This window comes from Parasteatoda tepidariorum, chromosome 6 (genome assembly GCF_982258835.1).
Source record: "Parasteatoda tepidariorum strain Cologne lab strain chromosome 6, Ptep-v5.0, whole genome shotgun sequence".
Taxonomy (NCBI): Eukaryota; Metazoa; Arthropoda; class Arachnida; order Araneae; family Theridiidae; genus Parasteatoda; species Parasteatoda tepidariorum.
In genome coordinates this window covers 84,273,235-84,285,769 of record NC_141760.1, presented here as the reverse complement: position 1 = coordinate 84,285,769, position 12,535 = coordinate 84,273,235, and the positions used below count along the sequence as shown (strand labels likewise).

Below are 12,535 nucleotides of genomic sequence, written 5' to 3'. Positions count from 1 at the left end.
AGAATATTTGTGTTTATTTCAAGCAGAATTAACTACAATAATTTACTTTCTTTGATAGTGAAGCATTATAATGAATTAACATTCTAAATAGTAATAATTAAAGTAAGGAATAAAAGAACTTACCATTGAATTCGGCGTATGTAAATACACTATAGAATAGCTATATCACGCGTGCAACAAATGTAAATAAGCGTTGTCTAGTGTAGGGGTAGCAGTCCTTGTGTAGAAATTGTGCCCACGGAAAAGGAGTGAAAAGTTGAAACTCAGTATCATTTAATGCATTTGTAAAACAAAAACTCAAATAACTGGAAGCAATGTGGAACATTACTTTTGAATCTATATTGTGAATCAATTTATTTCTCGTCTATTTTTGATTTTTCATCTTATTTTTCTTATTATTATTCTAATTAAACCTGGAATAAAATGCTACATTGTAGAATAACTTTCATATAATATTTTTAATAAAGTTAAATAAAACTGTCGAGCATTTTTAAAAAATTATTACTATTTTACATTTTTAAAAAAGTATTACTATTTGTTATGTAGTGTTATTATCATTTCAGAGATATAATAGTATTTTATTTTAACTAGTATAATATTATTTGAATAGCTTGTACATAAAAAACCCCAATTTTAATGCTTTTTATAATTTTTATGAATTCATAAAAATTGCTGTTTTATGCTCTGGAAATGTAAAATTTTTATAACAATAATTTATTATAAAAGAAAAACATGGATAAATATTATAAATTAAGATAACTGCTCCGGAAGACATACAAGATTATTTAAAATACGTGATTATTCATTTTAAAACTTTACACTTTTTTGCTTCCTCTAACCAGTAACTTCATTTCCAATCGAAGATTTGATAGTTAGAGGATCGTACTATAGTAATTTAACTAAATGAGACATTAACTATGTTATATTTTAAAACTGTAAAACTAACAATGTACATTGATTTTTTTGTGCATCAGATAGGCTGATCAATGAACCATAAATTGTAGGATTTCTATTTCATCTGAAATGAGAGTAAGAAAGATATTGTAGAATACATTCTACGTTAGGTCTTCCATCAAATCAAAAAGATTTAATCTAACTACATCCACCAATATAAAAGTTTTATCGAATAACATAATATGGGATCAACATGTACATTTATTTATCTCTGGTTAATTTTAATTATTATATCGTGATTACACGTTATTTCTCAAATTTCGTGCTTATTTTTTGTTTTTCTCGCCTGCGTGGGTAAAGATTTTACATACATTAATTGGCATGCATAAATGCATGGTCTCATGATTTAGGTATCATTTTTAGTTGTTGGTGATGACCGTGTTAAAAATAATAGTTTGAAAAAATTCCTAAAATATTTATTACATAAAAAAATACACATTTAAATAAAAAGCACATTTTAAATCACGATTTCAATTGAAAAAAAGAAAAAAAAGAGGTAATATAATGGATTTGAAAACTTTATTATAACAAAAAGGGTAAAAAAGGGCGTCGAGTTGTTAACATTCCCCGTGGATCAAGTTATTTTCATATAATATATTAAAAATTTTATATTTAATTTTAGCTGGAAGGATCCATTTTCGTTGAACGTTCCGTTTCCCCTCTTCAGTGTTTTAGATATAAAAAAAAAGGAAATTTTTATGAATCTGTTTTTTCGCTTGCTGATATTTGCCTTCCTTTTAAAAGCAATGTATGTATATATTTAAAAGATTTTGTTGAAATTGTATTCCCAGATAACACAGAGTAAACAGATAATTTGTCAACGAACTAATGAAGGTAGGAGTTTCAGTTGCGTCGCTCTAGAGCTGTACATTAGGCTTATCATCCATTTAGACTTAAATCTGAAGGGGTAGGAAATTTTCTCCAGATCCCTGTACATTTGGCACAGCAATGCGACCGACCACAGGCCTCTCGATTCCACAGATTTTAATAGCACATATATCGCATGTACTCGGTGGTGTCGAGAATCGAGCACCGCCCCCGTCAAGGACTAGAATGGCCCTTAAAACCCCTATTAAGTCGGAACTAAGTTTAAACGAAAAAATCTTGGTCAAAGAACATAGAAAAAAATTGTTGCACTAATGTCAAAATGCAAAAAGACAAATATTTAAATCCTTTTCTTTTTTTTTTTTTTTTTAAAGGTGGGTTTGTTTTTTTAGAGTCTATGTATTAGCATTGCAAAATTTAGGTCTCAACTAAAATTTTTGAGGAACTTTCTCTTTCCCTAACTTAAATTTTTTTCTTTTTTCTTTATAGGATCTAAATAATTAAAAAACAATTTATTTAACTGCATTAACTATTTAAAACCCTCCAAGCATTGTGTCCATAGGTAAATTCCCTGTTATGTAACATTATTGCCCGATATGGAAAAAAAAACAACAAAAAAAACAGGCTATTCAATGCAAACTAAAACTGACAGTTAGGAAAAAGAAACCGAACTAACGCTCAAACTATTTTTAAAAGTACTTTAATTTCACATACACAAAAACTCACTCATAAATAATATTCTGCGAAGAAATAAAGAATTATCATTACTTGCTCCGATAAAAAAAAAAAAATTTCTGACATTACAACAAAACTTACAATTATTATTTATATTTTATGCTATTTTATATTATTTTTTATATTTTATAAATTTATATTATTTTTTACTATATATGATTTTCATAAATAATTTACTCATTGCAATTGAGATTTTATATTTAAATAATTTCTAGATTATAAAATTCAAGATTCAAAGCAAAATTCAATAAATTTGTAAAAATGTTGTTGTGTTGTAAAACGTTTTTTAATAACAACAAATATTTTAAAACTTCCTACACTAAATTTTATTACGAAAACTAATTATGAGAATTCCTTTTTATCTGTCTTTTGATACGTATGCTTTTTTTCTCTTTCAGTAATGAATATATATACTACTTTAAAGAAACAAGATTGATACATTTTTTAGGCGATACAAAAAAACATTAAATCATTATTTTAAAATAAAGTAAATGCTTCTTTCATTGCAATAAGAACATGGAATTTAAAAGTAGATAAATTTCTTTGTAATTTATTATAATTATTTTTTAAAAACTCATATGGAGAGCGATAATTTCAATATAAAAAAAAGAGAATTAATTTTTACATAATTAAAAAAATATATAGTCTTTTAATTTATGATCTTTGAATAAAAAAATTGCAAGATCCGGAACTCAACATTCCACCGAAGTTCCGAGTAGGACCGAACCTACAACAACGTACCTTTGAGGCGAACGCTCTAACCACTACACCACGACTCTTGTACCTGACAAAGAAGATTTAAATTTAAATCATGTGTTTTTACGTTATTATGTTCGTTACATGACAAGTTGTAACAAATTTTTACTTTGTTCAGTATTTTGGAAATTCTTTAATTTCATCTTAGTTTAGTTTCATAAGAATTAAAACTCATAGTTTCCTTGTCAGATATTGACAATGAGCAGACTCAATATTATCAACAAACAAATATTTATCTCCAGTTTAAATAAACAAAAATAATTATAAGTATTTAAAAATAGAATACAAATTGTAATAAAAATCTACACTGTTCAGTTTATTCAAATTTAAGAGAGACGTAAAATAATATCCTTCTTGGGCACTCACATTCTTTTTTAGAAACATTTTTACCATTGAATTTACGTTTATAATCCCAAAAAATTAACGTAAACATAACTATGCAACAAAGCGTAACTTTTTCGTTAATAAAACGTTTTTAAAAATCGGTAAAAAAATGGGTAAAATGTACACGTTAATATAACGTATTTTTAGTACTCATTTTTAACGAAATATTTAAAGGGAAAATTGATAGCGTTAAAATACCGTCATTTTAACGCATACGTTTTAACGAATGAAGAAATGGTGAAAATCATCACGTCCAAAACCTTATACCGAACGAACGTATTTTTAACGTTTATTTGCCCCTTCATGCTGCATGGGTTAATTATCTAATAAGTGAGTATTGTTTTATTATTAAAAATTTATCTCTTTACAGAATGATTTGGGTTTTTCATTCTTTAACATGCTTTAGAAATTCGCCAAAATAACAAATTTTAAGGGAAATGTTTTCTTAAGTCTTAAAATAACCTTTTTATAATTAAAAATGCGTTATAAAAAATAAAGTAATATCCTCTGAAAATTTGTGATTGGGTTATTACAGCTTGATCTCAGCATAAAAAAATTATTTCAATTCATGTAAGCGTAATTTTTATTTAAGCTTAAATAACTCTAATATATTTCTGAATATTTTTCTATGTAGAAAAAAAATAGATTATCGCAAAATGTGAATATATATATATATATACCAATACACACAAAAAGTTGTGCCTGCTTATTTTTAATTTATGTTTTACTTGTTCTAGCGCACTGTAATTTAGGGTTAGAACTTATACTTACACAGATTTGAAATTTCAATTTTAAACCAGTAGAAAATCATACCATTATCATACAGATGTAGTAAATTGAGAACAATCGACCTATTTTTGTGTCTTTCTTTTACTTATTGCTTTATATTTCTCTATTTCATTAGGCACATTCAGTGACAGCTGATAAATTTAGACTGATGTATCCCTACTTTGGAAAATGGTGCTCAATACGACAAAAGTTGGATCCAACAAATATGTTTTTTAATTCTTACATGGCAAGGATTTTTTCTCATAGTAGACTATGATTAGGACACTAATTTTTATTGTAATTAAATTTCATAAACTGTAAATTAGTCATAAGTTAATTTTCATTACACAAATTGAAGAAATTTAATAAATTAGACTATTGTTTCTATTTAAAAACGCTTTTCATTTCATTATTATACAATTCAAGTCTAAAAACTGGAGGGTGAGCCTTGAAAAAGATGTTGAGTTTCAAATATTTGAAGGTGAGTATTGCTTGTAAAAAGCTCAACGCTATCCATGCTAATGTGTCAATTTAAAATAGAATGCGAGTTTTGACTTATCCCAGGAGAAAATCATTTTTAATGTGGATTATGCATTTTCATCAATGGAAAATACTGTATTTAAACTAAAGTATTCTCGCAACAGCCCATTGTGAGTCATGGATAAAGCTCCACAATTCCGTGACCAAGAACGCAATTATGGCAATGTGGACAGCACTACACACAGGCCACTTTTATTTACCAGACAAGCAGAGCAGGCCTCAAACCGCCTCTGGGGATCGCAGTTCTTCAAAATTATAGTTCAGTACCTTAAACGCATATCCATTGCGGCTCAAATGCTATATTTAAGGATTTGAGTTTTATTATTTCTTATTAAATTTTTGGAAAAACAAGTTCAGTCATTGTAAGTTTTTTTTCATCAAATACGAGAAATATTACAATTTATACAAAACTTGTGATATATATGTGCATTTTACCACAAATTTGCTTTCTGTCTCTGTTATTAGTAGTATTATTAAAAGAACACAAGACAATAATAAAGTTTGAAATTGTTTTTATCACATAGATGTAAATGTATTGTGTAGTAAGGAAGCAAAATTTTCTCAATGAAAATTTATTTTAATGAAAACATATGGAAATATATATATATGTACCATTTGCCTTAACAAAATGGGGAGGAAAAACTATATATACAATGAAATAAAATCATTTTAAAAATAGTGAACAAATTATTAGAATTAAAAAGCTAATAAAATTTAGAAATATAAAAAGGAAAAAAATCAGTCTTATACAATTTTAATGAATAAAAACAATATTTGAGCATTATACATAAATCTATGACTTCTAAAGAATATCATTACTAATAAAATTAAAAACTTGCATTTTGTCAACTGCTAAAAAAAAAGTCTCTAGCTTTCAACTTAAAGGTAAATAGGATACTGGTTTAAAAAAAAGTAGACCATAAATATGAATACATAAAGTTTATCCTAGTTTGATAATAAATATTAAAAAAATTATTCTTGGATATTGTAACATTCTAGCACATTATCTTATACATTTAAAATAATAATAAATTCATAAAATGTATATTTTTGCAGTATTTAATGTTAAACATATATTAACTGCAAATCACTAGACTAAGAGAAAAATATCACATGTTAGGCAATTTGAGTTAAAGAAATTAATTTGCATATTTTCTCTAGTTTATTAAATTGGTTAGACCACTAATAGATGTAATATAATATCATTAATGTATGAAAAATATAGCACATCAATGTTGTACTATATTTATCATTCAATGAAATATCTATTAATCCAAAAAAATTTCTGATAATAAACTTTTAACTTAGTTAAATGTACTCACTAAGTGAAAAACTGTAATAAGCCTCCTTGACTGAAGTTTAACCCTTAAAAAAAGTATTAAACTTATAGTTTTAGCCGTTTGATAATTTTTTTAAATGAATGCTAAACCAAGTATCCAAGTAAACCAGAGGTAACTGATGACAATTTTGTAAGGATCAAGTTAATTAAATGTTTAATTATATCCCTATAAAAATTTATAGAATATGCTTAGGAGAGCCACTATGGATCATGGATTGAAATCCTCTTTCTATCAAGCTATCCATGGGTGGTTTTCCTCTTTCTGTAATGCAAATGCTGGATAGTTTTGTCAAAAAGTCCCAAGTTGATTGTTCCTATTGCTTGATCCAGGAATTTCCATGTCTTCTGTATTAGGTTAAAAATTACAAGACTACGGAGTTGAACATTAGTAATCGTAAACTCAGAATGAGGTTGGCTGTTCAACGCCGGTTATAAATAACTGATATATACTTAAGAACCTTTTCAAACTTAGCAAATATTTATCTTTTGATCTCTGTATAGTGAAATAGTAAGTTCAAAAATCATCTAGGTGGTGTGGTCAACCAGGTACTGAGCGGGATCAACAAAGGAAAGGTATGATGTTCCATCATCAAAATCTAAGAAAAACTCATAAGAAAGTGATGTCTCTATCAATTTAATTCATTAAACTTCTACGTATAGATAATCTATGAACGATAAAGAAGAATGGGGATTACATAACATTTTTAAAATTTACAGAATGAAATCATTAAAATTTAAAAAACTAATAAAATGAAATCCAAAATATATATATATATCAATTACTGCGTCTTTAAATTCTTGGCAGATTTTAAACTTAAATTATCAAATTTCTAAGGAATAGAATTTTGCAACTTTTTTACAGTTATGTTAAAAAATAAAAAAGGCAATTTTAAAATCTTACCTTACTTACATTCTTTATGAAGAAACATTTTATGAGTCATAACTAACACACTTCACCATCCTACAAATGTGTTGCCTATTGATTCTTCTCAGGGCTCTGTTCAGAAGAAATTTGGGTCTGATAACGGACCTTTCACAAAATATCGACCCTTCACAAATTTGTTTATCTTCATTATTGTTTTGTTAATTGAATAAACCCTTCCTGAGGGGGGGGGAGAAAGACAGATGTATGAACTAAGTTTTGTCTTCAGCAGACGCTTCTTCCTTTATTCGTCCGAAATGAATATTCTACATTCAGCAGTATAGGCTAAATACCAAATATTTGTATGTTGCATCTCTAATTTAGTAGCAGCAATTGCTGTTTATTTTTAAAAATTTAATTTTTTTAATTATAATTTTACAGTGCTGAGCACAATTTTGTATCTATTTACAATTTAAAAACTCCTTGAAAAAGTTTTTTTGCAATAACTGCTTCTTTTTTTTCACTTGCATGGGTCTCTGTTTTTTCCATTGCTGCTTCAGAAACTTTCTGACCCTTTAAGTCTCAAAAACAATGGGGTGATCAAAAATTGGCAAACCTTGTTAATAGCACAACTTTTTCGCTTAAACTTCTATTTCGCACATGCATTCCTCCAAAATACAACATGGATTCTCAAATTCATTCTTGTAAAAAATGAGAAAATTTTCTTTGTCTCTTTAGTTTAGTTTCAGGATAGTATTTGCATACTTCTTTATAATCTGTACACAAGTCACCTCTGGTTTTAACAAAAGAGATAAGTCATTCTGTAACTAATAAATAATATCCGTTACCTTCGAATATATGATTTAGTATAGTAAGCATATAATTTAGTATAGAGGTATATAATTTAGTATAGAGATTTTTTTATATCAGACCATATTCCTTATTTATGTAAAATCAATAATAACAAACTAGAAAATACAATAAGTTCAACAAAATGTTTTGTTTCAAATGAGAATACTGATATTACACATCTGAGCATTTCTAAATATATTTCACTCATTGTTTATTGCAGAATGTATTTGTTAAATTATAGATTTTTGTTAAAGCACGAATTTTGATAAACTAAAGTGATATTATTTTACACTAATTTACAACATAAAGAATGTTCAGGAAGAAAAATCTTTTTATTTGATTGCATAGGTGTTTTGTAACTAAATAATTTAGAGAAATATAGAAACAGGCTTTCGATATTGTTTTCAAAAGATCTATCCAAGCACACAGGGTGATTCAGAACTAATATTCAAAAATTTACGGCTAGGTCAGAAATACGATTAGCAAAATATAAGCAGTGCTGATGTGCTAAGCGTTTATAAATCAAGAGACTTAAGAAAGCTGGACAGGTTACAAATAATGATAATTTATTATTCATTAACAAGTTTATAAAATTTGAGACTGTTTCAAAACATTTGAAGTTCCACTTTCAAGCAGTGATGCATAACTCGAATGACAATACATTGATCACAAGAAAGCAGTTTTAATTTAATTATTAAGCCTTCATTGTGTTTTTGATCATATATTCATGTTACTTGAACAATAGTTCTGGATCACGCGGACTATCAATACATTCATATTTTAACTTTAAAGAGATTCCAAGTATATTTCATTACTTAATCTCATGAGACCAGAGTTTTATATAATGGCAGAAAATTCGATTTTTACTTAAAATTATGTAGTTTAGAAGAAAGTTAATTCACAAATGCAATAAAATATTTTTTAATAAAAAATTCATTTAATTATTATTTAACTTTTAGTTATATTTAATTTTTAAATAAAATAAATTTTAATTTTTTGCAATTAGGATATTTTTAATGTGCATTTCTTTACACTTTGTTCATCAAACAAAATTTACTGAATTCAAATAATAAGATATTTATATGCCATAAAACTGTCCAAACAAAAGCATGCTTAATTCTTGAGGTCAGTCAAACTTTCTTTTGAAGTTTCCTAATCATGAATCGACAGAATATTTCTTTCGTATTATACATACAAATAAAGTCATTCCAAACTCTATGATCAATTGCACAGTGTAGTTAATATAAATCAGAATTGAAAATAAGCCAGAATGTTCCAGTTTAAAATTGTCAGTTAAGAGTAATTAATGCATATCCATCTACAGGGCAAAAATTCGCCATTTGTATATTGCAGTAAATTATTGAATATCATCACTTAGTCAACTGACATTGTGGATAGTGCTAGATGGATAAATGTTAAATTAAGCTTTAAAACAATTTGACCTACTTGGCATTTATATTTTTCCCCTTGAAGGACAACTTTTTATATACTAACTGTGTTACCTTTGTAGTAACTGAAGTTATTTACAATGTAAAATGCTATAACAACTACAAAGCTTTTTTTCAAATAATAAAAATATATGTTTAGACAAAACATATTTATATTTTAGACTTTCATGCATATTATGTGTTCAAACATGTTATATGTTAGACTTTCATTTTTCCTCATAACAATAAACAAGGAAACCATACAAAATCGGTTCGAAATTAAGAGTCATTTAGCTTAAAAGACAAATAATTGCCTTTATTTTTAGACACATAATATAAACTATGAAAGCCTAAAAATTAAACAACTGAGTTAAGTTTCACCCACATTGGCTTGTAATTGGCATAAAAAGAGACTTCAAATAAAAGTGAGAATTAGTTTTGAAAACAGAAAATTTACATTTTGTTTCCATAAAACATTCTGCACTTTATATATTTGCTTTTATCGGTTCGAAATTAAGAGTAATTTAGCTTAAAAGACAAATAATTGCCTTTATTTTTAGACACATAATATAAACTATGAAAGCCTAAAAATTAAACAGCTGAGTTAAGTTTCACCCACATTGGCTTGTAATTGGCATAAAAAGAGACTTCAAATAAAAGTGAGAATTAGTTTTGAAAACAGAAAATTTACATTTTGTTTCCATAAAACATTCTGCACTTTATATATTTGCTTTTATAAAGTATTGGATTTAAACATTTAAAACCTAACAAACATTTATGTAATTTTTTTAAAAATCTTTGTTGAATCAGACAAGAAGATAATAAACATATTAAACACACTTAACCCATATTAGGGTTTAAACACAAGCATATACATCTTATTTACAGAACAAATATTTAAAAATAAACATGTTACACAACAATAAGGTAACAAAAATTATTTGCAGTGAACTAAATATTGCAAACATTTTCACATATCGCATTTATATTTTAAATTCAATATCAAAAACTATACATAAATAACAATCTTAGATGTCTGGTTATATGCAGGCATTGTATTAAAAAAAAATTTAAGAACTTAAGCATAACATAACTAACTATTCCTGTCATAATGTTGTAAAGTTCTTCCTATGAATTAAATAGATGCTAATGCCTTACAAAATTATTACTTCAAAACAAAGATTTACAAAATTAGTTTTGCCTCCTTTACATGAAGAGAACCATAAGTTATGCTTACTTAATACAGAGATAAATAATATTTGATGTATTGTCTAGCTATCATGAGATGAGATATCTGTAACACTACTGTCAGTGAGGACAGGGGTTCATCTCGTGATTGCCATCAATACCTAGAAAATAAAACTTAGAAATTTCGACTCTTTGTTTATCACCAGTGTTGTACAATGATTCCCAAACTTATGTGATGAATGGTATATTTCCTAATTCTCATTTTGGATAAGGCATCCTAAGTTAGCTTCTGTTTGGGTTATATTTGGAAGAAAAACCAAGATCATAAGATCAAACAAAAAAATATATACATTTTGAGGGGCTAAATTTATATTATTAAAAAAAAGTGATTTCTAAATTATTTTGTACTAATTTATTACCTTGAATCAAAGGTTTACAAAATAAGTTTCTCCTTTATATTGGCAGAACCATAAGTAATGATTACTTAATAAAGAGATAGTTAATAATTAATGTACTGTACTGTCTAGCTAATTATTTTCTTTGGTAACAATTTTCAAATAATCTGTAATTCAAATCATCATAGTAAATAACATTATCTTTGATTTTAGTATTATAAGTTTTGAAAATTACTGTTATGATGAATTAAGTCTCTACCTGTGTATTGAAGGCATCAGACACTATGTCACAATTAGTAAGTTTTTCAAGGAAACCCATTATATGATTCTTTCACAAGTTTAATTGCACTATTAATACCTTTTCTAACTGACTAAATATGTAGTTTTTAGACTTAGGAAAAGAAACACTTTTTGGGTTTAGCAAAACAAGAAAAATTACTTCGAGAAAAAGAAATAAAACTACAATTTCGTAAAAAAAAATGGACATAATGTCATTTACCTCCAACACAGATATCTCTTAAAGAGGAAAAGGAAAGAAATACAATACCTGTTAATATTTTTGTATGTAAAACAGCAAATAAATAGGCTTAATTTAAAAAATAAGCATACAAAATAAAAACATGTTTAAAATAGGTCTCGAAGAAGGACTACACAAATAACATAATAAAAATTATCAAAACATACAAAAAGAAACAATATTCACGAAAATAAATAAATTTTAAATTATAGAAACGAAAAATATAATCGTATACTATATATCTTTACAAAAGTAATGATAAACAAGAGATTCAAATATTGAAAAAAGTGTGATACTTCTCAGATCTAGATTCATTATAAATGTTTTGAGTATTCAAAAGCACTCTAATTGCCTGCTATGAACCACATGAATTTCTAGGTGGATTACTGCTTAGATTTAAGTGAGATTCATCAGATGAATTGAGTTCTTCAATAATGGCTAATGGTGCCCTTTGCAACTAGGAAGTCAAATGGAAAGAAATTAAAAAACATTGCATATCACAGAGTTTTTTTTTTTTTTTTAATTATTGCATTAAAAGTTTATGAATATGCCTTTACACAAGACTAAAAAGAAAGTTTTTGTATATTAATTTGAATTAAACAATCATTCAACTGTTTCAATCAGTTAGCATAATGCTAAAATCAAATGTATAGCAAAATTGTGTAGATATACAGAGTAGTTATAATTAAAGTTATCATGTTAAGACCAACGTTGAGCCCATACTGTTTAGACAGAGAACTGTAAATGAAATTGCTATATACAATATAAGGACTACAAGGAAAAGAAACTGTAGGAAAAAAAATTAATTCAATTTTTCGACCAATAGACGTTATCCATCTCTGCTATTTATTGAATTTGCTTTAAAATTGTATTTGTTGCAAGCATAATTTTACATTTCTATTTTATGTTTTTTGTTCCTCGTACACCTCTATACACCTGATGGTCAAAATTTGAACAATTTTTTTTTTCTAAATCAGATTTCTTTTCTTATTG

At 26.6% G+C, this 12,535-nt stretch overlaps 2 protein-coding genes across 5 annotated transcripts in view; one reads left to right on the top strand and one right to left on the bottom strand.

Annotated features, from left to right (window-relative positions):
- The window catches only part of LOC107443895 (L-gulonolactone oxidase), a 32,857-nt gene extending 28,040 nt beyond the window's left edge, over positions 1 to 4,817 (top strand). Inside the window, exon 12 of the mRNA XM_016057909.3 lies at positions 4,559 to 4,817. Within this exon, the coding sequence (XP_015913395.2) occupies positions 4,559 to 4,699 (141 nt within the window). The 3' untranslated portion in view covers positions 4,700 to 4,817. The remainder of the gene's footprint in view (positions 1 to 4,558) is intronic.
- A 5,411-nt stretch (positions 4,818 to 10,228) lies between these two features.
- The window catches only part of LOC107443903 (lethal(2) giant larvae protein homolog 1), a 32,287-nt gene continuing 29,980 nt past the window's right edge, over positions 10,229 to 12,535 (bottom strand). For 2 of the 4 annotated variants that reach the window (XM_087166127.1, XM_087166126.1), the window contains exon 26: positions 11,757 to 11,999. In XM_087166127.1, coding sequence (XP_087022253.1) covers positions 11,898 to 11,999 — 102 coding nt within the window. In that variant the 3' untranslated portion in view covers positions 11,757 to 11,897. Of the gene's footprint in view, positions 12,000 to 12,535 lie in introns of all 4 variants that reach the window. The other 2 variants (XM_087166128.1, XM_087166129.1) reach the window with 2 other exon arrangements.